Below are 27,664 nucleotides of genomic sequence, written 5' to 3' on the forward strand. Positions count from 1 at the left end.
AGTAATATTCCATTGTATATATGTGCCACATCTTCTTTATCCATTCATCTGTCGATGGACACTTAGGTTGATTCCATGTCCTGGCTATTGTAAACAGAGCTGCAATGAACATTGTGGTACATGACTCTTTTTGAATTATGGTTTTCTCAGGGTATATGCCCAGTTGTGGGATCGCTGGGTCGTATGGTAGTTCTAGTTTTAGTTTTTTAAAGAACCTCCATACTGTTCTCCATAGTGGCTGTATCAATTTACATTCCCACCAACAGTGCAAGAGGGTTCCCTTTTCTCCACACCCTCTCCAGCATTTATTATTTGAAGACTTTTTTTTTTCGTAGCTCAGTTTTATTTTCAGTAGTTAAGAACATTTAAGCACCCAACAAGACAAGTGAACCCTCAGCACCCAAGGGCCAGTAGAGGCAAAGATGAGGACCTCATAATAAAGTGGCAACTACTACAGGAATCTCTGCCCTAGGAGGGATGCACTGTCTAGGAAGGAGCACAAGTTTAGACCTTAATCCCTTTCTCTAGCCCTGGCTTAGCGTGCAGCAGGGGGCCCAAAGCGCTGCATGGTCCGTATCACCAGAGAAAGCTAGTCAAGAAAGGTGACGATAGGGCTTCCCTGGTGGTGCAGTGGTTGAGAGTCCGCCTGCCAATGCAGGGCACGCGGGTTCGTGCCCAAGATGGTCAAGAAAGGTGACGATGGAAGTTTGGAGGAGGTGGGAATCTTCAGCTCTCCAGCGGACTGCCAGGACGCTGCCGCTTACTGTGAGCTCCTTCCCAACAGTCCCATGGTGCAGTTCGGCATCTGGGGCCAGGTAGCCACGGGCGATCTCCGCCTCCAAGGTGGACGGGAAAGGCACACTTAGGGCGAATACGTGTGGTCGGCTTCCCGGCCTTCTGGCCGTGGGTACAGGGTGTCCACCCGGTCCCGGAAAGTGCTGTGCCGGCGCGACACACAGAGCTCCGTTGTCTGCAGCGGCAACAGCACCCCCACTGCAAGGGCCGCCCCTGCCCCCCTGGCTGCCCAGGCCTTCAGCGCCGCCCGCCACCCTGCCTGTAGCCTGCGTCCGCCTCTGCCGCCTGCATGGCTGCAGCGCTCCGCCTCCGACTCTGTCTCCGGGCTGCTGGTCTCCCCATCCGCTCTTGTAGACTTTTTAATGATGGCTATTCTGACTGGTGTGAGGTGATACTTCATTGTAGTTTTGATTTGCATTTCTCTAATAATTAGTGATGCTGAGCATCTTTTCACGTGCCTGTTGGCCACCTGTATGTCTTCTTTGGAGAATGTCTACTTAGGTCTTCTGCCCATCTCTACATTTTATTATCACTGAACCATTTTATAACTCTGTAAGTTGTAGAAAATGAACAATATTTCAAATAACTCTTGTCCATAGAAATGCAAATCAGTTGTGTCTGACAATGCAGTTGATCATTGCCCTTCATATTGACCTATTTTGCACCTCTGTACATTTCTTCATTTGCCAGTGTATGTGTGGTTCTTCGAATTTTCCTTTGAAGCAGTTATAAGGTCTTACTGGTCCCTCATTAATTACTGAGTTAAGTAAAATGGTTGACACACGTTTATTTTATATCTGTGTGACAGTCATGGCTTTACTCTTTAAAAATGTATCCTTGGGACTTCCCTGGTGGTGCAGTGGTTAAGAATCCGCCTGCCAATGCAGGGACACGGGTTCAAGTCCTGGTCTAGGAAGATCCCACATGCTGCAGAACAACTAAGCCCATGCGCCACAACTACTGAGCCTGTGCTCTATAGCCCGCGAGCCACAACTACTGAGCCCACGGGCCACAACTACTTAGCCCACGTGCCACAACTACTGAAGCCCGTGTGCCTAGAGCCTGTGCTCCACAACAAGAGAAGCCACCACAATGAGAAGCCCGCGCACCACAATGAAGAGTAGCCCCTGCTCGCCGCAACTAGAGAAAGCCTGCATGCAGCAATGAAGACCCAACACAGCCAAAAATAAATAAATACATTTAAATAAATAAGTTAAAAACATAATGTATCCTTTAACACTGCCATTCCTTATCCTCCACACGTTACCTAAAGTTCTCCTGTCTAGACTACTTGAGGATATACTTCTAAAAGTGGAATTTCAACATGCTTTATATAGCTAAATGGGTTTTGAATGTCTCATATTTTTACAAGATTAATTCTACTAGCTTCTTTTTTTCAGTTTCATCAGGCACTTTATCTTTCCTGTGGGGACTGTAATAAATATTTCTGCCATAAAAGTGAAAATAGCATTAAACTAAAAATTGTGATGCTCAGGAAGCTTATGAAGATTACATTTAGATAAGATCATACTATCACCAATTTATGTGATTTTTTTCTATCATTACTTCCTTACATAGAACTATTTATTTGCTTTTTTTTTCCAATGGGTTTTAAGAATTATTTCTGACTACTGGGCTTTTAAAAATGATGTCTGTCCAACAGGTATATTTATTTGGATAAATCCTACAAATGAATAGTTAGGTTACATGCATAATTTGGTTTCAGATTTGCGTGTGTACAATGGCAATAAAGAAAGGTACTCTGATTTTAAGACATTTATTTCAGTGTATCTAAGGAATTGCCTCATAATATCAAATTAGCTCCTTTTCTCCTCTATAACAGCTACAATTTCTTCAAGATATAGAACAAGAGAAGATTGACAAATATCATTAGAGTCTTGCTGCAGTTCTTTTTTATAGGCAGACTTTGCCTTTCCTAAAATACTATATAAGAAACTATCTTGGTATACAGCTAAGGCGTCTGAAATTTCTTTCAAGCCTGATTACTGCCTGCGTTACTGTGTTGAGTCACTGGGACAGTTGCTATCATACATAGCCGTGTGACCCACTCCATCTCTGCTCTTCGTTTGATCTCAGTTAAGTCTTGTTTTCATAAGTTCACTTTGCACTTGTCTTTTCATATTTAAACTTTTCCAAGGTCACAACACAAATCAGTGGCAAAACAGGGAACAGAACTCCCAAGAGAGTCCTAAAATATTAGAGGCTTCCATCTTAGAACAGTGATGTCATCAGGAAGATTTTTTTTTTTCCTTCCCACAAACACCTAAAATAACTTCTTATGATAAAATCTCTGGAGGGAAAAAGGGATCATATCAATTTCAATTTTTTAGTATCTATTTAATTTGAACAATTTTAGAAAGAAATAGCAAAAGTAGAATTAACAATATATAACTTCTCCTATGCTGTTAAAACTATCAGACAAGAACCTGAGAAACTAAGTGAAGGGAAAAACTAGAACTCATTTTGTAAGCAACTTATCTGTCAAGCAGCATTTGATGCAAGAAAGAAGGAAGGTCTTGTGGAGTTTTGTTCAATGTCTCTGAGGATTTAGATGGGTTTTTATAATTAGTTGGGGACCAGGTAAATTCTATTAGAAATGCTGTGGGGGATTATTAAGTACTTTTCACCCCATTGACATTCACTTGCTCAATGTATTCACATAGCTTTTGGTTATTTTAAAGGAAAATTCCTTGTCACCAAGGAATTTTGCATTCGTTTTCGCATTCTTATACAAAGTTTTTTCTTTCTTTCTTTCTTTTTTTTTTAAAATTCATTCTAGTTCACATTTCCCACTGTTTTCCTTTTTTCTTGACAGTTCTGTTTAACTGTCACTCAGTATTCTATACAGTGCAGAGGGTGTTACAAAAGTTGACTTAAGATAAATGAGCCCCTGATTATAGTACAAGAAGCCAGTTGCTAGGGCATGTTTTCTTCCAGAGTCTTTTGTTGTTGAATTAATTCATTCAGGTGCTTCTTTTCATATTGGAAAATTGCTTGTTTCCAGGTGAATCTTGTAAAACGTAGTCTTCGTTATTGAGTATGCTCATATGAAAGATTAAGGTGGAAGTACTGATATTAAAAACTTATGCTTGTTTGGCAACTCTATCAGAAAGCAGTCATTACCACATCTGTGATCATTTGAATATGTCCAGGAACAACAACCACAGATACTCAAAGAATTGGTTTTCTTCAATACCCATCCATCCAAAGCTACTGCTTTTTAAAACAGTCGGCTTAATGACTGGGACTTGAAAAGAAATATATTCATTTTGTAAAGTTCCTTTATAACCAGCCATGAGTTGTTTGGTCTGATTTTTAGCTTTTGATTTTTTCTTATTGAGATTATATTCACATAGCATAAAATTCATCATTTTAACAATTTTAAAGCATGCAATTCAGTGGTTTTTAGAATATCCAAAAAATTGTGCAATCATTGCCATCATCTAATTCCAGAGAATTTCCATCACCCCAAAAAGAAAACTTGTGCCCATTAAGCAGTCACTCCCCATTCCTCCCTGAGCTCCAACTCCTGGCAACCACTAACCTACTTTGTCTTTATGGATTTGCTTTTTCTGGACATTTCATAGAAAAGGAATAATACAATATGTGGCCTTTTGTGTCTGGCTTCTCTCACTTAGCATACTGTTTTCAAGGTTCATTTACGTTGTAGCATGTTATGGTTGGATAATACTCCATTGTACGGATATACCGCATTTTGTTTATTCATTCATCAGTTGATGGACACTGTGTTGTTTCTACTTTTTGGCTCCTATGAATAATGCTGCTATGAACATTCATGTAAAAGGTTTTGTGTAGACATATGTTTTCAGTTCACTTGGGCAGATACTGAGGAGTAGAATCGCTGGATCATATAATAACTCTATGTTAAACTTTTTGAGGACCTGCCAGACAGCAGCAGCACCATTTTACATTCCTGCCAGCAATGTATGAGGGTTCCAATTTCTCTACATCCTCATTAACACTTGTTATTATCTGTCTGTTTGGTTATAGTCATTCTAGTGGATGTGAAGCAGTATCTCATTGTGGTTTTGATTTGCATTTCCCTAATGCCTAAGAATGTCAAGCATCTTTTCATGGGCTTATTGGACATTTGCATGTCTTCTTTGGAAAAACACCTATTTAAACCTTTGCGCATTTTAAAATTGGGTTCTTTTCTTAGCATTATGTGGATAAATGTGACATAAAGAGAATAAATTTTGGAATTAGATACATGGGGTTTCCAATCCCTGCTCTCAATAATCTTGGGTAAATTCCTTAATAACAAGACATAGTTTCCTACCTATAAAATAAGGATAATAGTACTGGCTCCATGTATTTGAGGATTAAAAGAGAAAATGTATGTAGATGTGTGACACAATCAATAACAGTCATTATTATTGATATTTTTAACATTATTATTATCTGAAATGAATCTCTTATTTTTTCAATGCCATTGATGAATTCATTCATTTATTGACTGGGGAGTTTTTGAACCCACTATATGTTAGACATTGTGACTATCCCAGTATCTGCCATTAAAAAATCAGATAGTTTAGCAGATAGGGAAAGCTGGATATGTAAGCAAATAATACAGTGAAGTAAATATTTTAATCGTGATAAGTACAGCAGACTCTTGGAGGTCTGAGGAATGATTGGGGCTTTGTGTCAAGGCCACTAATAACCTACTTGTTTGACAAAATAGGCTGTAATTCTTTGCTTTGCATGTTAGTGAAGTTAGGTGCCAAAGTGTAATTCTCTTTTTATTACCTATGAGAATTGAATTAAATTACAAATGAGAATCAGAAGAGAAATATACTACAATTATGATCTTCAGCCTCTATTCAGCATATGGAAATACTACAATTCCATGTTTCCTTTAATTTTAATGCCTACTAGGGGCTTATCTGGGAAACAATGAAACCATTGCCCTTCAGGAATTCTGAGAGCTGACTGAGCCAACTAAGTTACATGCCTGGTACTGGTGCCCTTAGAGATGCAAAAATTGAAGGACAAAGACATTTGATCAGTGTTTACTTTTACAAATTTCATAATTGTTTGTATATATAACATATTTAATAGTAGGAAAAAGTAATCATTTTTCCATTTCCATATATAATATATTGTAGTTTTTGAAACCACAATTTTCTCTGCTTTTTCCATCTAAAGAGCTCAAGAGAGTTAAAAAAGTATCAGAATTCCATATGATTTTTAAAATCTTATTAAGAATTAACAAACACCATATTACTTCTGTATCCCCACACATGTACTATTTTATTCCATTAAATATTTACATTGCTAAGATGACTCTAGCTCCAATTATAGTATTAATGTTTTGAATGCCAAGATTAAGAGACCTTGTCTTCCTCACTATTTGAAATGGCTGTCAGGTTTCTCCATCTTGTGGAATAATTATTATATATATCTATATACTTGTCTCTGTGTGTGTGTGTGTGTGTGTGTGTGTGTGTGTGTGTGTGTATTTTAACCTTATGTGTCTGGTAACTAAAATTCGCCTCATAAGAGGGAACAAGACTTAAATTACAACTTATCTTCTACTGAATGTAATTGTTTTAAGACAAATTGAAGTACATTTCCAGCTTTTACAAAATTGGCAAGACACAAATGAAATACCACAGAGATATGAGACCTGGGGTTGTGAACCAGAAGTCAGATATCTGTAACCTCAACTTTTCTCTTTCCATGTAGCTTCACCCTCCACTCACTCCATTATCTTAGCAATTAACCAGGGAGACCAGGCTTTCCAGATCCAGAGATCTGACTCTAGGCTCCCAGCTATCCACAGGATGGACCCCCAAATGGTACTGGACTGAACAGGAAATATTCATAAGAAAATCTGCAAAGTGAGATATGCCTTGAATATCTGAGGAGTATTTTACAGTAGGAAAAATGTCAAATTTAAGTTGTTGTTTCCCAGTTTATAGAACTAGCAGCTTAAACCTGTTAAAGAAACTCATTTTTGTATCCTTACAGTGCCCAAATTTTGACCTAAAAATACACGTGATTCACTTTCTGTAAAGCATGTTCATGAAAAGTTGAATGTACAAATATTATACTATTTGGAGAATCAACCTTACTTTCCTATTGGCTTATATTTTACTTTCAGAGATGTCAGCTCTGACACTAACATTTTAGCTTTCTGGTATTTTTATCCTTCAGTCTCTCTGTGAAGTAGTCAAAAGCCTATAAACAAATACTTAAATGTTCTGGGGGAACCCTTGAAAGGAACCCCACAGGGAATTCCTTTCCTGAGTGCAAAAATTATTTTGTAACGCCTCTAGGTTTAAAGTCTTCTGGTTTCCTAATCATCAAATAAAAAGTGTAATCTCAGGCAACTTTTGCCATTAAATGAGAGTGTGTCTTACTGTTTAGAGGGAAATTAAGGCTAGATTCATTTGCAGTCTTATAGTCAAAACACTAACAATTTGCAGCCATGAACACGCTTTACTGACTTGCCCTGCTACTAGGAAACACAAGGTAGTAAATGAAGTATAAAGAACACTCTGTACACCTTCTATGTAGTTATTCACTGCCAAGGGACTACTGGCAAAGTTATACTATACTAACATAGGAGTATTGAAAGAAGAACTCTAAGACCTTGAAATGAATTGAGAATAGTCTCACACTAACTGCATCAAGCTGACAGTTTCTATTTTGTTAATATTAGGAATACAACATTGCACGCCCCTTGGTGATAGGATTACCCATTCCTCCTGGTCTAATGTGACAAGTGAACTGCTTGGGATTGCTGCTGCCTTTCATCAGCAGTGAAAATGATTTATGGCTAGAGATGGAAGTAAAGAATGGTAGATCCAGAAATCCCTCTTCCTAATAAAACCAAAGATACTGATCAAAGATGATTCATACCCCCCAAAAGATAGTCACTTCTGAATTATTTTCTTTGTAGATTTTCCAAACTTATTGCTTTTACTCTTTCTTTCTTCCCTTTGGGCCATTTCAGTAACGAATAGAAGAGAAGAGAGAATCAATGATAATTTCTGGTTCAACAGAAATTAGATGACTTGGATAGATTACCTATTCCTATAAAAATAGTCTTTTTAATGAGAGTTTTTTTCTTGGTACCATATTGGTGGTGGAGGTAGGGTATGGTAGTAAGAACTCTGAATGTGAGAAATTGCTCTCTATCACTGTGACTACAAGCAGTTCCCCTTATCTGCAGAATAGAAACAAAAATGCTTATCTCTGTACCTCAGTTCCCCTTATCTGCAAAAGAGAAACAAAAATGCTTATCTTCTAGGATTGTAGTAAGGATCAAGTGAAATAATGCATGGGAAAGGGCTTTATAAAATATAAAACAAGGAAACTTTGGTTGTGGGAATAGTGTTTGCTCTCTTGTGTCCTCACTTCCCTCTTTGCTCAGTTTATTTTTTATTTATTGTATTTTATTTATTTTATTTATTTTATTTATTTTGTGGCTGGGCTGCACAGAAAGCTAACCACTGGACCACCAGGGAATTCCCTTTGCTCAGTTTAGATTCCATGATCCATGATGATAATTAATCGCTTGAGCCCACCCCTACCACACTGGCCCTCCTGTGCTTTCTCCCCTCTTTTTTACTCTGTTCTTGGCATAATATCAAGTATAGATTAAGTTTTTAACAACTGATTAAGTTTTTAACAACAACAACAACAAAAAGAGAAGAGGTGGTGAATTTAACCTGAGCTCTACTTTTTATTAACTTTTGGGAAATCAGTTAGCATTCCCAAGCCTCAGGCCTCAGTTCCTCATCTATGAAAGAAAGTGATGATGATACTTCATGCAGTTGTTGTGAAGATTAAATTCAATAACAATTTGTAACATGACAGCACAAGACCTGGCACACCATAAGCATTTAATAAATTGTAACTATTATCAGCAGTATTTATAATCCATGATAATTATTTTTTCTCTGCTGAGAAGACCTGACACTAATTTATAGATGTTCATTTCCAAATATACATGCATGTTTGCTATATGAAAATATTTTAAAATTCTGATTTAATATTCTTATTTAATAACTTTATTGACTGTTTTTAAACCCTCTGCTCTTTTCCTTAATACCTTGAAGAGCCAAGAGCTTTCTAATTATTATTGTACATTTGGCTTATTCACAATACAATAAAGAATTTTTAAAAAGAAAACTATGGTCTTAAATCTGTCCTGAATTTATAAAACATGACATATAAGATGTGCAAATATAAATACATGAATAAATGTATTCAGATTCAGATTAGAAAAATTTTTGTAATGAAACTATATGATTGATTCTGAAACTTGCCTTACACAGCTAGGTAGGCTAAGTAATATTTTCCTCAAACCCCACATTGTGGTTCCATAGGTTTCAATGTTTTCTTTTAGATTTAGAACACATTAGTCAAAATGTTGACACTCTTGTATAATGAGTTTCTGGTTACAAAAGAAAAATCCACTTTAACCTTAGTGTAACTCAAGGCATTTAAACAATTCTCCACGGCATTCTATGGCCTCTTGTTATCCAATGAACGATATTTTAGTAAAACAATGAAACGTTCCATGTTCCTTCTTATTACCATCCATCATCCAACAGCTGTAAAATCACCAGCTGCTGGGAAAAAGAGAACTACATCAGTTCTCCCCAGCTACAAGGAGAAAAAGCTTAAGATCTCCTCTTCACATAATTTCTGGGATCCCAGCAGGCTGGAATCAAAGTACAGTTTTCCTTGACACAAAACCTCTACCCTTGTAAACATGTCAAAAAGCCCAAACACTATGATTTATTCCTGTCGCTACTGGGGAGAAAGTGTCTGTGAGAAATGTGGTAGAAAAGGCTGAGATAATACAAGATAACAACAGCAATGTTGATAGAGGCTACCATATGCCAGGCACTGGCTACCATATTTTTAAGCCTCACAATAACTACATAAGGTGGACATTGTTCTCATTTTCTTAGGGAACTGATGTTCAGTGAGATATTAATTTAGTAAATGCTGTGGTGAGTCAAATCCAGATCTATTTGACTCCAATGCTAGGGTCTTAAACACTGTGCTGTTCTGCCTTCCAGTGACATGAACAGATAAGGAAAAATTGAACTGGTGAGGGCTAAATGGAATGGATTGGAAAGAAGGGGAAACATGGAAAAGGTGGTACTACTTTAAAAGACACAGGAGGAGTATTTAAAGGTAAATGAGGCTGCGAACTGGTACCCCACTTCATGCCTTTTCCTACCACCCTGTTCCAAAGAAGGAAAATGGCCCTAAAATCTTATATAGCTTAAGAAACAGACTAAATATCATTTCCATTAACTTCCCTAGTTCTCTATCATCAGCCATCAAAAATTCTAGCCCGTAAAAACTAGATTTCATTAACTAATTACTCATCCTCACAGCATTGGCTGCAGGGGATTTGGCATAGTCTATAAAGCAGCAGCTCTCAAACTTTAGCAAGCAATGGAATCACCTGAGGGCTTGTTAAACACAGATTCCTGAGCCCCATTTTTAGAATTGCTGATTCAGTAGGACTGGATATATATTTGCAATTATAACAAGTTCTCAGGTAATCCTGATGCTGTTGGTGCAGAGACCACACTTTGAGAATGACTGATATAAAGAAAAACTGTGCTAAAGGGGGCTTCCCTAGTGGCGCAGTGGTTGAGAGTCCGCCTGCCGATGCAGGGGACATGGGTTCGTGCCCCGGTCCGGGAAGATCCCACATGCCGCGGAGCGGCTGGGCCCGTGAGCCATGGCCGCTGAGCCTGCGCGTCCGGAGCCTGTGCTCCACAATGGGAGAGGCCACAACAGTGAGAGGCCCGCGTACCGCAAGAAAAAAAAGAAAAACTGTGCTAAAGAAAGTCAGATTTATACACACATACCTATGACAAGCTGACTAGTAAAAGAATACTCTCTTAAGAGGCTACCTTCTGTTCTGCAGACACAATTTATGAATCTGGTTATTTACAGCTGCATATGTATAATGAATGGTGTTCACAGATACACAAATGTGGGAGGACAATTGACCTTATGACCATGCTCTTAATAAAGCAAAAGACTATGCTTTTAATGTGCAGTTTGCTCAGTTAAGCAATCATAGGGATAAGAATATCACATTCAAAACAGGCAACTATGTCCAAATTTAATACCAACTCTTTATAATCCAGAAAAAAATATACATGAAAATAAAATGCACCTAAGCTTAGGGATGGGAAAAATCTGAAACCAGAACCATTCACATTTCCAGTCATAAGCCTCTGCTGGTCCAATTGCTTATGGCTTTTTTTTTTTTTTTTTTTTTAAAGAGAGTAGAGACAGCAGGAATTCTTCTGGAACCAGATCCCTGCAAGCCATCATGGCCTTGGCCACTTACCTGTTTCTAACCCCTTACCTGGCCCTAGCTCCACGTGTGACTTGGTCTTGCCTGGTTTTGGTACATGCTATAGTTACAGCACTGGGGGCTACCACCATTGTTGCAGAAGTTGAAATCAGTATGAAAGCTGGGGAGTAGGATGTCACAAGATGAATATTATTTTAAGAAGAAATGGCTTCCAATTTCAAAGGAGCCTGAGATGAGTAAGGAAATGAGGTTTCCATCCCATAGGGTCTTCTAGGATGGAGACTTCTCATTCTAACATCCTTTTGAAATGGAGAAACACTTACTATACAATCCCCTTTACTTGGTTATCCAGATCCTCTTTTTAGGTTGATAGTTGTCTATTTGGGTGGTGGGGGCAGGGTCTACAGTAACTTTAGTGTAACAGAGAAACCAAGCTGCAATAAGTCTACATGATCAGAGCAGTTGAAGGTTACCTTTCCAAACGGTAAAGCCTAAGCCTAGCTGGCAGCACACAAAGATTAACACCAAAGTCCAGGGAATTCTCTTTTCTGGTACAACACTGCATTGGCCTACTCATGATATGAAATGAGTGACTGCACAACCACGCTGAATGAAAGTATGAGGTCCGACTGGCCAGAGGCAACATCCTGACAGGAAATAATCACTGAAGAGGTTGCTGAAATAAAGTGCAGTTACCTACTCTCCACTGCTCCTTGCTGAGAGAGGTGAGGGTATGGGATGAGCAGTAAATGATGTTCTTCATTCTTCAAGTAAGTAAATCCTGATAGTCAATCAAGTAGTAGAACAGGATGAAAATCTAGGCTAGTTCTAGATCTTTCTAAGGAAAAGAACAGCAGTGATAAGGGAAAAGAGGGGAACATTAAAAATGCCTGCAAGTATTAAAAAGGAGAGCTTTCTTTCTTTTCACTTATATAAGACAGGAGACAGCATCTTTTCTTTTTCTTGTTGCAGTGGCAGCAGACTTGCTGGTTTTCACAGAACACGATTTCTGTAATATGATCTGTTGACAAGGCTCCTCAACCACTGGAGAACAGGCATCACCGTTAATGTCAGAGCTAGGTCTTCTCATGAAGCCTCGGACAGGGGCTATTTCACATGCTGGATCCACAGAGGAACCCCCGACCCTGCAGGGCGCTTCAGTTAAAGCTTCTGTAATATTACAATGGAGTGATTGGCAGGTTTTGGGGGGCTCTGACTTCCTTGCACATGTAAATTCTTACAGAAAAGCTGGAGATATAAGGATGGGGAAGATTTAGTTTAGAGCCACAAAGTTCCAGACACCAGCCACGGATGTTTCTGCCCCATTTCACTACATGTTCTTTTCTGAGAAACGCATTGCTGAGTGTTAAGCACTGTGGTTGAAAATAATGATTCACCCTGCCTCATCCTCCGTGTGAATCTCACAACTGCAGAGGCAGAAGACAGGAAGGTTGTCTCTGTTCCCTCTCATCAGGGAACTCACTTGGTGACCTGGTGGATGTCATGAGCAAGGTAGCCCAGTTTTCTGTGTCCCCTGCCACAGAGATGTGGCTGACCTTTGTCATGTAGATGGAGAATTCCTTGGTCAGCCACTCCACCTGTTCAGGCATTAGCCCTGTGAAATAAAACATGCCAATTTGGTCAGTGATGTGCTGCCCATTGTGGGAGAAGCCCTGTTTCTTGAGGCTGGAGACAAGCTGAATCCGAATCTAATGACACAGTTGGCCATGCCTTTCACTTTTTGCAACCGTTGTTTTTGCAAATCCAGGCTGGTCACAATGGTTAAGGCAAGTCAGGGCTCCATTGAGAATACATGGGATGGATCAAGATCTTCAAATGTGACTCCACCCTTTTGGCTTCCTCAGCATCTTTGTAGGACCACAGTGAAGGCTCCCGCATGCTCACCATGTAAGCCCATGTTCTTGGCATAGTATCGGCAGAGACAAACATTAATGCCCTCTTGAATGAAGTGGTGCACAGCCCAGACATCCATGTTACCATCACCACTGTCCAAGCCTTGGTAGGCTGACAGAAGATTGTAGAGAACAGTTGTATTTTAAGACTTTTGCCATCAGCAGACTAGGTCAGAGAGGTGTACTGGGTGGCTCTGCTTTGCTGCTCGTACTGATAACTTCTTGCTTCAGTTCATTTACAATGACCTTGTCCTCCAAGTCCCAGAGCTGGGTGTTGGGGCCCATGGTGGCACAGAGCCAGCAGTGGTTGAGGCTGAAGCACAGGGAATTGATGATGTCCCCACCATCTGGCATATAAAGGTGCTTGCTTTTATTGAGGTGCCACAGCATGGCCTGGCCATCCTTGCCTTCAGAAGCACAGAGGGATCCATCTGGAGAGACAGTCACAGTGTTCAGGTGGCCCGGGGGGCTGATATGCTTGGACTTCAGTTTGCAGTATTCCAGGTTCCATACCTTGACCAGCTTGTCCCGGGCACAGGAGATGATGATGGGATTGCTGCTATTGGGTGAGAAGCAGATGCGAGATACCCACTCCCAGTGGCTCTCACCCTGGACAGTGTATTTGCATACACCCAGAGCATATAATAAAAACTTCCAGAATTTTCTCTTCAGCCTAAGAAAGTGTTGCTAACTCTTTGAAAGTTTACATTCAGAGGATTTACTTTAAAAAAAAAAAAAAGAAAAAGAAACCACTGCTTTTTTTTTTTTTTTTTGGCCATGTGGCATGCAGGATCTTATTTCCCCGACCAGGGATCGAAACCATGCCCCCTGCAGTGGAAGCGTGGAGTCTTAACCACTGGACCGCCAGGGAAGTCTCAAAACTATTGCTTTTAAATGCATACTCATGAATGCTTTATAAGCCTCTTGAGAACTCTGATAATTTAGTTTGGTTGACCAGAGCCATTCAGGTTGTCTCATAGGTCATGAGACAAATCAAATATGGCCTATTCTGGGCCATGTTTTGGGGGCCTCTAAGCTTGTATCTCTCCTTTTGCTCAGGACTCTAACCTGAAATAATCTTATAAGGCTTGGATTACAAAGATAGTTGAGGAAACAAAAGGCCGGTGTCGTGGTCCGTTTGGGCTGCTAGAACAAAGTACCATAGACTGGGTGGATGATAAATAACAGAAATTTATTTCTCACAGTTTTGGAGGCTAGAAGTCTGAGATCAGGGTGTCAGCATGGTCAGGTACTGGTAAAAGCGTTCTTCCAGGTTGTAGACTGCAGACTTCTCACTGTGTCCTCACATGGCAGAAACAGAGTTAGCTAGCTGTCTGGCCTCTTCTTTTAAGAGCACTGATCCCATTCATGAGGGCTCCCCTCTCATGACCTAATTACTTCCCAAAGGCTCCACCTTCATATACCATCACATTGGGATTAGGGTCTCAACATACAAGTTTTGGGGTGGGGACACAAACATTCAGTACATTGCAGCCAGCAGACTCTCCTTCGCTAATGCACTTAAATATAATGGCAGAAATTTATTAGCATCTTACCTCATGCAAATTTTCTGGTTTTCAGTCTAGTTGGTTGACATGTATCTAGAATATCTAGGTTATTTTCTATTTGAATAATACCTGAACCCACTTAACTTCGGTATAACAAATTATTCCATCCTTTATTTGAAACAATATTGGTTCAAAAATCCATTAATGAGTAGAAACTAGTAGATGTTTGTTGAATGAGTATTGCACTTCCTTCAACTTGGAAGCCCCAGATTCACTTCTAGAAGTAATAGCATTGTTTCTATTTTTGTAACTTCCTGGCTATTGTCCTAGTCATTTCAGTTACCCCAATGCTATTCTGCACCCCAGCAACTCAGCCCAGCTAACACAGACTATCCTGCTGGCTAACTGGTTCATGGTCCCTCACGGCCCTATCTATATCAGGGCTGGGAGAAAGAAGACAAATGTGTAAGTCTACTCTTTAGGTAATGAAGTAAGGATATTCTGAGGCCTTTTAAGTTTTATTTATTTATTTTTGGTTTGGTTTGATTAGAAGTATCAGAGCAAAATATAAAATGAAAGAATTAGAGTGCTCTCCTACTTGCCTAATCCTCATTCATAGCTCTGGATGCATCCCAACAAGGTACTTGCTGTCTGAGCCACTTTGTATCTTTTTTGGAAGAAGATGAGGTGAGGACAATGACAGTAATTGTCATCATCTCCCTATTCCTATGTTGCTATCATTCAACCAAACACGTACTGAACACCTGCTTCTGGCTCAGGTAATACACTCGGTCCTGAGGATATGAAGATCACACAGTCCCTGTCCTCAGGAAGTTCGTGATCTCCTGGGAGATGCAAACAAGTAAAAGTTCAGAGGAAAGCGCAATGAGAAATGTGAGCCTAGAGGAAAGAGCATTTAAGTCTGCCTTAGGGTGAGAGGCTACTCTTTACAGAGGAAAATTATTGTTTATTCTACTGGCTGGCCGGCAAAAGATACTGGGCATTAAATTGAAGTTCTTATTTTTTCCACTCTAAAATCTACTTAAGAATGGTACCCATTTACTGTCAAAGCTGGTTTCTATGTGATAATGCCACAAATATGATTATGCCAACCTCTCCTACTGTTCACCTTACACTTTATATCTGGAAGTCATGGTACTAAAAACTGGCATGGATGTTTTCCAAGGAATCCGGTTATCATACTTGACTATTTATAATTCTAAAATGGAAGATTAAAAAACAAGTTCATAGGCACTTTATAGGATGGGCATGGAGTCGGAGGAGTGAATCAGCAGAGGAAGAAAGAAGAAGAACCATGTAAGCACAGACTCACTCTAAGGGAACTTAGACTACCAGATGAATTTTTTTCGTAAGTGACGACTTGTTTTACATACCACGTGGAATGCTCCAGGGGCCTTGACAGGTCTGAAGCCATCAACAGGTATACACTGATCAGCATGGCCATTACAGAAGCAGCTGCCCTTGACAATGAAATCATAGATTGCATAGTGCGTAAAATGTTGAGGCTCTGCATTCAGGCTGTTTCTCTGACAGGGACAAGACTGTCGTTTTAGCAGCTGCACACGGAGGTTGGTGATCTTTAGCTGCTCCTGCACTTTGGCACTGTAAGGGTTCTCCACATCATACGGTGGTGACAAAGCTCTGAAAATAACCTGTAAAGAAAAAGAAAATGCTGTGCATATATAGGACTGTGTGCAAACCCTGAACTATTTGCCCCATGTAGTCCTGGTTTGATTTATACCTTCTATTATCTGCAAGTGATAAGATAACAAGAGGTTTTCAGACCTTGATCACCCCTGGGGAAGAGCTGCCCTGTTATTCCAAGGAACAGATGTGCTGCCTGTTTGGATGCAGAAGAAGTATAAATTGAGTAATCAGCAGAAATCTGACTCTTGGGATGAAGGCAGCCATACAAAGATCTTGGGGGAAGAGCATTCTGGGCAGAGGAACAGCCAGTTTAAAGGCCTTGAAGTGGAATCAAGCTTGGCTTATCCAAGGAAGAACAAGACCAGTGTGACTAGAGTTCAGGGGACAAGGGGACAGTGGAGAGGAGGACAGAGGCCACGTATGACAGATCATGAATAGAGAGCCCTTTAATGGCCGTGGTAGAGTTATCCTAACTGTAGTGGGAAGCCACTGGAAGGTAATAGGCAGAGAAGTGATGTGATCTGATTTGCATTTTTTTAAAAGATAACTCTTTCTTGCTTCTACGAGGAGAATGGATTATAAAGGGTAAAGAATAGAAGCAGGAAGACCAGTTAGGAAGTGACTGCAAGGTAAAGATCCAGGGCCTTCCCTGGTGGCGCAGTGGTTGAGAGTCTGCCTGCCGATGCAGGGGACACGGGTTCGTGCCCCGGTCCGGGAAGATCCCACATGCCGCGGAGCGGCTGGGCCCGTGAGCCATGGCCGCTGAGCCTGCGCATCCGGAGCCTGTGCTCCGCAACGGGAGAGGCCACAGCAGTGAGAGGCCCGCGTACCGCTAAAAAAAAAAAAAAAAAAAAAAAGATCCAGGCACTTATGTTTCTAAATGAGGTATGACCCTTTCAAAGACTCATCAGTTATTAATTGGGACCACTTTCGCTATGAGTATTTTTGGTTCTCCTTTTCTGGATCTGCCTTGCAACTTGTGGCATATATTTGGAATATTTTTACTGGAAGTAAATATACAACCCTTTGAGGGTGGATTTGATTTCTAAAATTAGTCAGAAGTCACCTGAACCCAATGCAGTGAGTAATGTACCTGATCAAGTTAGTTAACAGCACTTTTGGTTAAATGCAAGGTGTAACTAAGTAATGAGACTTTTTATTGTGCAGGTTATAGACAGACTCTATAGGCAACTTAAGGCATTAGTTCTGAGGAGGAAACCAGAGGCAGGAAGGCTCAGAAGGGACAGACTGGATATGTCTGTGAGTCTATACATTATACAGGGGCAATAAAATGGGCCTTGGGGTGGGGTGGTGCAAATTCTCTGGTGGACCTGTTACTTTGGAGGAGTAGAGGTTAGTGGAAAGGGAAATCACTGCCCATGGAAACCAGTGAATATAAATATAATGTAACATGAAGCATTATTATAAGGAGGGCAACACTGTTACACCTCATTATGCAGTTAAAAAAAAAACCTCAATCAATCTTGTTGATTTATATAGTAAGAAATACAAAGCTCCTCTGAAAAATTCTTAAGCATCTCTTGGCTTTTTAAAAATATGTCAAAAAAACAGAAATATTTTGATAACCACATACAGTCGTCCCTTGGTATCCGTGGGGGATCGGTTCCAGGCCCCCCTGGATACCAAATTTTGCAAATGCTCAAGTCCCTTAGTTGGCCCTCCATATCTGCAGATGTGGAGCCTGTGGATACAGAGGGCTGACTGTAGTATGAAAGTAAAGTAATTATTAAAAAGTAAGCTTTGGATAAACTCCCATTTAGAGAGAATGTATCTAAAAGTAACTTTCCAGAAAAAAAAAATTTTTCTTTAAGGAATACTTTGGATAGAAAAATTTCTTTTTATAAATTGCTTTTGCATGGAAAGTATGAAAAGGCAAGAATCTACTCTGTAGGATCACATCTCCAGGTCTATTGGTACAGAACTATCCTCAGTGAAATATAACTTAAGGGAAGGTGATAATCAGCACTAGGCCTCCTATAGCCAATTCTCCATCCAGCAGCCAGAGTGATTCTCTATTAACAGAAATTGGACCATGTCCTTGCTTAGATCTACATGCACCTAAAGACCTCCCATTTCTCTCAGAATAAAATACAAAGTCCTTATAATGGCCCTGCTTTTTTTTTTTCCTTAGTGCTATTACCACCTGCACATTTTAGTTGTAGTTGCTTAATGTTTTACTGTCTTCCCCATCTAGAATGTAAACTTGTTTTTTTTTTTTTTTTTTGCCACGTGGCATGCGGAATCTTAGTTCCCAGACCAGGGATAGAACCAGTGCCCCCTGCAGTGGAAGCACAGTTTTAACCACTGTACCACCAGGGAAGTCCCTAGAATGTAAACTTCTTGAGCGGAGTCACTGGTGTATCCCAGGACAGTGCCTGGCACAGAATAAGTATTCAATAAATTTTTGGTAAATGAATTGATTAATTATAACATTGTTCTTGGCATTCAAATAATAGGTGAGAATTTCAAATAACTTCCTTTTACAGGGTCCTAAACAGATTCACATACTGAATTCATGTCATAGCACCAGAAGGGGACAAGTAAGAAGTTGTATTAAAGCAATAGTTACAAATAATGAATTATTAACCAGTATCTGCATATGTAGCTAATTTTGAACTTGCAAAACTTAAAAAAGTTGTACCTTAAACAATATTCTGCACCATTTATTCACATGGAAAGTGGTAGAAAGCAACATATTATGGAATAAAATTTTCCATTAAACAATATGTCACTTATTTGAAAGTCAATATAGAATTAATGTCTTTTTCTTTTAACAACAGCCTAAATCAGAACATGATTTCACATTTTGAATCATTAAAAAAATTTTTAAAAAAGCATTGAATCCATTGTGAGCTTTACATGGGGTTTATTTTCCATATGACTCTCAAACACTGGCATTATGTTAGACATTTGTGAAGAACTCTTGCTCTAAATAAGATCAGTGATGTGGCTACCTCCCAATTTATCAACCACAGTGGTGCAAAGACATGGAAAAAGGTAACCAGTGCTAACTAAATAAGTATTCCACTGAAAAGTCTATTGCATACTACACTGTCACCCACCCATCCTTTTCCTGAACATTGGTTGCAACTGTTTGCTGTCTCTGCTCCTGGCACATATTTACCCTTGACATTTACCCTAGTTCCCTCTCTCTCCCTCCCCGTGAGAATTGTTCAGCACATGCAAGACTACAGGAAGATCTGTCAAGGTTTGTAGGAACTTAGAAGCTCTTTTGCTTCCTGGACCCAGACTGTGGAAGCTGAATGGCGGCTCTGTGCTTGGTGTGCATGACACCACAGTTGGCACGCTGATATCAGCAGGGAACGGACATCATGACCCCTGAGGCTGCGTGCTGGAAAGGAGACAGCGGAGTGCCACAGACACAAAAGTGGATGGGAATTTAAACCATGAAATCTTTTTTCCAGAAAGGAGACGCCTTAATCTGATACCCTGGGAAATGGATCTACCCTGTGTCAGGAAACAAAGAGTGTGCCAATCCAGATGCTTCAAACTTCTGGCAGGTCGCCTTTTGGGTCCCACCCAGTTTTTCTTCAAATATCCCCAGAAGAAGCCTGTATGGCACTACTTAAATGAAGGAAGAAAAAGTGTAGAAGCCCTCCATATAATATCAGCCTCTTCTGTTTTTGTCCCCATCAGGAACTGGATGTACCTATGGGCCCATCACTGTTCCTCTGCCTGTGATTGCTTCTGAAGATGCACTCCTAACGAGACATAGTTAAAAAGCCAGAGGGGGATTAGGGTCAAGCCCACTTTGATGTTTCCAGCTTGTTAGTGCCATTGGCCAGGATTTCATGATTTTATTTTTTTAACTAAGAAATTTGATTATGTTTTAGTGATTAATACTATGCTCATTACAGAAAAATCTGTCACTCAAAATGTAGAAGACATTAAAAAACTACAATTCAATTCATTCTAACGGCAACCAGGGATACCAGCTTGATAATATTTTTCCATCTAAACTTCTATATGTATACATATAGAATATAATGTAAACAACTTTGTTTCAACTTAGCAATACCTTGTGAATATTCTTCCAAATCATTAAAAATAACTCTACATACATCAGTAGTTCTCAAAGTGTGGCCCCCAGATTAATGTCATCAGTATCAACCTGGAAACTTGTTAGAAATGTAAATTCTTGGGCCCTACACCAGACTGGCAAATCAAAAATGCTGGAGGTGGGGCCCAGAAATCGGTGCTTCAACAAGCCTTCCAAGTGATTCTGATGCACAATAAATTTTGAGAAACACTGCTACATAATTTAAAACCTGGTTAGAATTCCATTGTGTGGATATGACATAATTTATTCAGCCAGACTGCTACTGTTAGTCATCTAAGTTGCTTCTAACTTTTCAGTATAACATCACAATGTACAATCTTGTAGCTAGAATATGGAAGTTTATAATAATATCCTGACACATTTCCAAATGAGAAAATCAAGAGTTAAAGGAATGCATAGTTTTAAAAGCTCTCTGAGTTTCTTGAATGAATCATGGACCCTTTCCTACATAATCTTTGGAATCTTCACATTTCTCTGGTCTTGTCTCACTTCTCTAATCCTGGAATCCCTCAAACTTTGCCTAAGGATCTGGATTCTTGGCTTAGGTTCTGCCATTTCTTATGCCCCACTAAAACAAAGAGATCTTTAAGAAGTTCTGAACAGGTTCGAATCACCTATATGTTCTTTCTTTTCTAGAATACTTACAAAAAACTCTCAATAATACTGAGAATTAGTAAAAATTGTATTCGATATGGGTTATTTATACTCTGAGATAGAAATTTCAACAGAGTATTAACACAGTGTGAACAGAATAAGAAGTAGAGGAAGTATTTGGTACGTAATAATCAAGGAATTCTTTCAGTATTGAACTCATACCTGACATATTGCTTTGTACCTAAAATTTTATTGCCTGTGTTGAATCATAATAATTTGAGAAACTTAGTTATCACATTAAAAAAAACACTTTTCAGCTGCTAGCTTGAGGAATATTTCAGGTCCAAGTTGATTACCCATCCCATGGACTCCTCTGGCACTTGCTCTTTCCATGACAGCTTTTTTACACTAGTACATTGTTATTGCCTATTTACTTGTCTGTATCTCACATTAGACTCTGCTCAGTGGGCAGGCATCTTGTTTGTCTGGTTAACAGCTGTGTCCCCCAGCATGTCCCACAGTCTTTGGCATATTGTAGCATTTCATAATTATGTTGAACGAATAAATGAATGAATGATTTCTCCAAATAGCATTTTTTAAAAGGAGAAGCCAAATAGGGAATAGGGTTTAGAAAAATAAAGAAAGCAAGATGGTCTTACCACCAGTTCTGCACTCTTGATGAGGAGTATGTGAACACACACATTTGTATAAATACCTATGTAAAGATAGGTAATACATTTCAAATGGCTTTATGGATTCTTTCTCTTCAGTAGCACACAAGATCTTTCATGTTCTTCAGAAAGCAGATCAGGCAGGCATGAGCAAGCACCCAAACACATACAAATACTAGATATTTCCCATAGTTTCTGGTCTAGTTTTCTTAGTTACCAAAAATAGAAGCTTCAGGATCAAAACTGCAACTGTTATTTAATGGTTTTTGAAACCCTAGACATCTTCATATTCTGAAAAGAGCAGCTTTTGGTTTCAGTGATTTTCTCTATTTTTCTATTTCATTTTTGCTTTCATCTTTATTACTTTCTTCTGCTTCCTTTGGGTTTAATTTTCTTTTCTTTTACTAGTTTCTTAAAATGGAACTGTAGATCATTGATTTGAGACCTTCTTTTCCCCTAAGTGCTTCTTTAGCTGCAGCTCGTAAATTTTTCTATGTTGTGTTTTCATTTTTAGTTCAGTTCAAATGCTTTCTAATTTTCCTTTTGATGTCTTCTTTGACCCATGGGTTATTCAAAAATATGTTATTTAATTTCCAAATATTTGGGGATTTCCCAGATACCTTCCTATTATTGATTTCTAAGTAATTTCTTTGTGGTCAGGGAATATACTTTGTATGATCTGAATCCTTTTACATTTATTGGTACTTGTTTTATGGCCCAGAATATGGTCTATCTTGATAAATGCTCCCGTGCCCTTGAAAAGATTGTATATACTACTGTTGCTGGTGAAGTGTTATATAAATGTTAATTAGATCAAGTTGGTTGACAGTGTTATTCAAATCATCTATATCCTCACTGATTTTCTCTACTTGTTCTGTCAATTTCAGAGAGAAAGTTGTTGAAATTTCCAACTATAATTATCAATTTATCTATTCCTTCTTGCAGTTCTTGCTTCATGCACTTTGAAGCCTTGTTATTAGGTGCATAAACATGTAAGGTTGTTATATTCTCTTGATTAATTGGCTCTTGATCAGTACGAAATGTCCCTCTTTATCCCTGGTAATATTCTCTTATCTGAAATCTACTTTGTCTGATAATAATATAGCCACTATCAAAAGCTTTTGATTAGTGTTAGCATGGTATATCTTTTTCCATTCTTCCCTTTTAACTTACTTATGTCTTAATATTTAAAGTGGATTTCTTATAAGCAGAATAATTGTGTCTTTTAAAAATTTTTATTCAATTTGATAATCTCTGCCTTTAATTGGAGTGTTTAGACCTTTTAAATTTAATGTGATTGTTGATATGTTTGTGTTTAATCTACCATCTTGCTTTTTGCTTTATATTCTGTCCCCTTCTTTTTCTCTCTTCTGTTGGATTGAACATTTTAGGGTCCTTTTTACTTCTGTTTTTGTTTATTAGTTATAACTCTTTTATAAAAAATAGTGATTGCTTTAGGGTTTATAGTATACATCTTTAACTTAGCACAGTCTATCTTTAAATAATGTTTACCACTTCACATATACTTTAAGACACTTACAGCAGTGTACTCCCATTTCCTCCCCTCAATCTGTGTTGTTTTCATGCATTTGACTTCTATATATATTATAAAGTCCATAACACATTGTTAATATTTTTTCTCTAAAAAGTCAATTATCTTTTAAAGAGATTTTAAAAATAAGAAAACAATTATTTTACATGTAGCCACCTATTTTCCCTTTTTGATGATCTTCATGCCCTTGCACAGATCTAGATATCCATCTGGTATCATTTTTCTTCTGCCTGAAGGACTTTTTTTTTTAACATTTCCTGTAGTGCAGCTCTGCTGGTATTTTTTTTTCTTTTTGCTTTTTTATGCCTGAAAAATTCTTTATTTCTTCATTTAAAAAAATATTTATGTATTTATTTAATCTTGGCTGCATTGGGTCTTCGTTGCTGCTGCGCACAGGCTTTCTCTAGTCGTGGTGAGTGGGGGCTACTCTTTGTTGCGGTGCACGGGCTTCTCATTGCAGTGGCTTCTCTTGTTGCGGAGCACAGGCTCTAGACTCACGGGCTTCAGTAGTGGCGGCGTGTGGCCTCAGTAGTTGTGGCGCACAGCCTTAGTTGCTCCACTGCGTGTGGGATCTTCCCAGACCAGGACTTGAACCCGTGTCCCCTGCATTGGCAAGCAGATTCTCAACCACTGTGCCACCAGGGAAGTCCCTTCTTCTTCATTTTTGAAAGCTATTTTTGCCAGGTATAGAAGTCTAGGTTAATAATTTTTTTTGCTTTCAGGATTCTGCCCCACTGTCTTTTGGCTTGCATTGTTTTTGTACAAAAGCTGCCATTCTTGTATTTTTTCTTTTGTACATATGTGTTATTTTTTCCCCCCTCTTGCTGCTTCAAGGTTTTCTCTTTACTATTGGTTGTTAAACTATTTGATTATGATGTGCCTTGGGGTATTTTTCTTCCTGTTTAATGTGTTTAAGGTTTGTTGTACTTCTTGGACCTGTGGATTTATAGTTACAATCAAATTTAGAAAAATTTCAGCCATTATTTCTTAAATTTTCTGTTCCCCTCATCTCTCTTCTCTCCTTCATGGACTCCAACTACACATATATTAGATTGCTTGAAGTTGTTCCACAGTTCACTGATTTATTTATTTAAATTGCTGATTTATTTTTCTGCATTTTTTTCTCCCTGTGTTTCATATTGGATCATATTTCTATTGCTATATATTGAACTTCACAAATCTTCGCTTCTGTAGTTTCTAACCTACTAATCCCATTTCTTTTTTTTTTTTTTTTTTGGCTGTGCCACGCAGCTTGTGGGATCTTAGTTCCCTAACCGGGGATCAAACCCGGGCCACCACCAGGGAAGCCTGTGAATTTTACCTTGTTGATTGCTGGGATATTTTTGTATTCTTGAGCTCTTTTCTGGGGTGCAGTTACTTGGAAATAGCTCGCTCTTTTTGAGACTTGCTTTTAAGTTTTGTTAGGTGAGGCCGATGCATTCATTAGTATTGGGCTGGCTCTGCACTTTTACTCAGGCAGTACCCTTCTAATTACTCTACTGATGCATCACAAGGTTGAATTATAAGGTTTTCCACTCTGGCTGACTAGTCCTGGTCCCATATGACCTCTGAGGATTTTCTCCCTCTGTCCTTTAGGGTGGTTCTTTCTTTGGCCTCAGGTAGTTTTCTTAAACACATGTGTTGATCAGTACTCAGTTGCAGACTTGAGGGGGACCATCTGTTGATATCTGGAAGCCTCTTCCAGTGCAGCTGTTTCTTCTCTGGTACTCTGCCCTGCAAACTCTAGCCACCTTGGCCTTCCCAGACTCTCAGCTCTTTAATTCAGGAAATCCATTAGGCTCCTCCTAGGTTCCTCCTCCCTGTACTCCAGCCTGGAAACTCCAGGCAATAAGCTGGGGCAATCACAGGGTTCACCTCATTTGCTTTTGCTCTCTCAGGGATCACTGTCCTCTGCTGCCTGATGTGTAACACCTGAAAACATGTTTCATATATTTTGTCCATTTTTTTTTTTTAGTTGTTTCAGGCAGTAGGGTTAGTCTGGTTCTCGTTATTGCATCTTGGCTGAGAGCTGAAGTCTAAAGAACCAAGAGAGCTTAATTGTATAAAATACAATTTATAAAACTGTAATTGGACTAAGCCCTTATTTTTGTATAAAAATATCATAGAAATGACATATTGAAATTTTCATAATAAAGCTAGAAGTGTGGTTCCATTCAACAGATAAAAAGGCTTGAAGAACAAATGAGTTTTCTTATGGGGCTTATCAAACTAAGAAATAGGAAAAATAATTGAAACCATAAGCATTTAAACTTTATAAGTTTATTTGATAATTCAATTTTGGTAATTTGCATATTTTAACAGGTAAACCTTCACTATAACTTTCTTTATAATTTATGATACTTATTATAATCTTCTACTTTATATTTTTATGCTATGCTGCGATGCATCTTTGTATTCCCATGTACTACTGTCTGATAGATTCTCAACAATACATATTGAAAGACTGAGTCAATACAGAATCATGTTAAGACAGATTTATTTTTATTTTCTGATACAAGAATAATAATATGGGAATTCCCTTGCGGTCGGTGGTTAGGAATCTGCACTTCCACTGCAGAGGGCATGGGTTTGATCCCTGGTCAGGGAACTAAAATCCCACATGTTGCATGGCGTGGCCACCCCCCAAAATAATAATAATATAAATATAATAAAATTTTATTTATATAATGTGAATTTTATTCATAAGAGAATATACTAGGCACATAGTACTTCACAAGAAAGTTTATCATCTTAAAAGTATCTTAGTTGTTTGCTAATCTTATACCACTTAAAAGTTTTACTTAAAAATTTTACTTTATTGAAAAAAATGGATTTACTATTAGTCAATATTAAAATACTTTTTGAGTGCCAAATTTGAATAATGTATTTTCAGTAATAAATTTACACCAACTGCCAGGATGACAACCTATTTAGAGAGGAATCCCTGGTACTTTTGCCTAATATAATCTACAGTAATAACTAACTCTATATTAGAAAAATAATCACACTTCTTCCCTACTCTACTTAAGCCTGGTTAGAATAACATCTGTATTAAGAAATATTTCCTTTACAGATGCCCTTTTCTTCTTGATTTCATTTTTTAAAAATATGTAAAACGTTTTTGCTTCCATAGGCAAAACTATAATATAGGGTCTATCTAGAAAAGTCTTATATTATTGATGTCCTCTCCATCCTCTGAAGGCAGTGCCTTTTACTTGTTCTTAGTTTTCCTTCCAGTGTTTCTTTTGGAAATATATATATATGTTTTATTCCCTTTTAAAAATTATGTTAAATATAAAAATGTATTTACCTCTTTTTCAATGGAAAAAGAAAAAAAGAAATATTTCCAATTACATTATAAAGCCATCATTTGTTTTATGTGGTTGTTTACTAGTTGTTTACAAATAGCATCTGATAAATTCATTTGAATCTCATAACTACTACACATTGACAACTGTTCTGTTTATTGTTAGGTTGATGACACACCTAAGACCTAAACATAGAAACTGATATATTTGTCTTCATTTCTACTGTTTATCAAGCTATCTCAACACTGCAAATTCCCATACTTAAAAAGTTCCTAAAATTTAGTGGAATTCACACACTCTAGTTTTATATTGTCACCACACAAACAAGGATGGCTTTATATCAATTGACTTCTGAAGTTAGTTGCTGGCACCATTTAAGTTGAAGTTTTAGGAATTTGAGATGAAAAGCTCAAAGAGCACAGATTCTTTGAGTACATGTACCCTAATATGTTTTTGAAACCAGCTTTCTGCTTTCCTGGGTAGGTAACCTTTGGGAAAGTATGTGAAGTTTCAGGCTTTTTAAGGGTTGCCGTGAGTAAAGAGTTCCGGTTTCATGGAGAGAGAAGGCTGGACAAGGAAAAGATAGCATAATTAACAGGTGGGCATCTGTGGCGGAGCAGCTGGTTGGTTTAATTTTAGAACATTTGTCCTTGTCTGTGCCACTTTAAGTGGAGCACCTACTTGTCTTAGAGAAGTGTGTCTGTCTTTGGGCAGTGCCAAAATCCTTTTGCTTACACTCTAGAGCATTAAGCACCCTTTTTCATCAGATAGCCCACCTTTTAAAGTGGGAGAGTCTTATCTACTCAACGAGTTCTTCTAAGATAGGACAATATAAGCTAATAAAGCTCTCAATGGAGCAAGCTGAGGAATGCAGTGCACTCAAGTGACTTACTTGTACTATAATAACCTCGATTTGTAAGTACACAAAAGCCTCTTTGCATGTTTCAAGGGCATATTTACAGTTTTAAAATGATGAAAAGGCAGCTTCTTAAATATCTTCAGGGGGAAGGGAAACGACAGAACGGCAAGGAGGAACAAGAAACAAGACAGAAGACCAAAATAAAAATAAAGATTGGGGCTAAAAATAAATTTTAAAACATTTTTCAATACATTTGGAATCCTTGCTTTTCCTTTGCCCTCAGTACTTGGAGTCATAGGATTTGAGTGTCAAAAGAGTCCTTAGCAATTGATGATCTAGTCCGACTAGT

At 38.5% G+C, this 27,664-nt stretch overlaps 2 protein-coding genes and 1 pseudogene across 3 annotated transcripts in view; all 3 read right to left on the reverse strand.

Moving 5' to 3' along the window:
• NTN4 (netrin 4) overlaps positions 1-27,664 on the reverse strand; it is a 109,125-nt gene that overhangs the window by 53,989 nt on the left and 27,472 nt on the right. For both annotated transcript variants that reach the window (XM_024127424.1, XM_007125127.4), the window contains exon 3: positions 15,956-16,234. In XM_024127424.1, the coding sequence (XP_023983192.1) occupies positions 15,956-16,234 (279 nt within the window). The remainder of the gene's footprint in view (positions 1-15,955; positions 16,235-27,664) is intronic.
• Positions 486-1,086, reverse strand: LOC112065901 (EKC/KEOPS complex subunit LAGE3-like). Its single transcript, XM_024127425.2, is given in 3 exon segments — positions 486-591; positions 683-1,058; positions 1,060-1,086. Coding segments are annotated over 3 exon segments (459 nt in total). The 3' UTR covers positions 486-535.
• On the reverse strand, positions 12,923-14,975 carry LOC102980812 (receptor of activated protein C kinase 1-like; annotated as a pseudogene).

The sequence above is a fragment of the Physeter macrocephalus genome, chromosome 6 (genome assembly GCF_002837175.3).
Source record: "Physeter macrocephalus isolate SW-GA chromosome 6, ASM283717v5, whole genome shotgun sequence".
NCBI classification, from domain to species: domain Eukaryota; kingdom Metazoa; phylum Chordata; class Mammalia; order Artiodactyla; family Physeteridae; genus Physeter; species Physeter macrocephalus.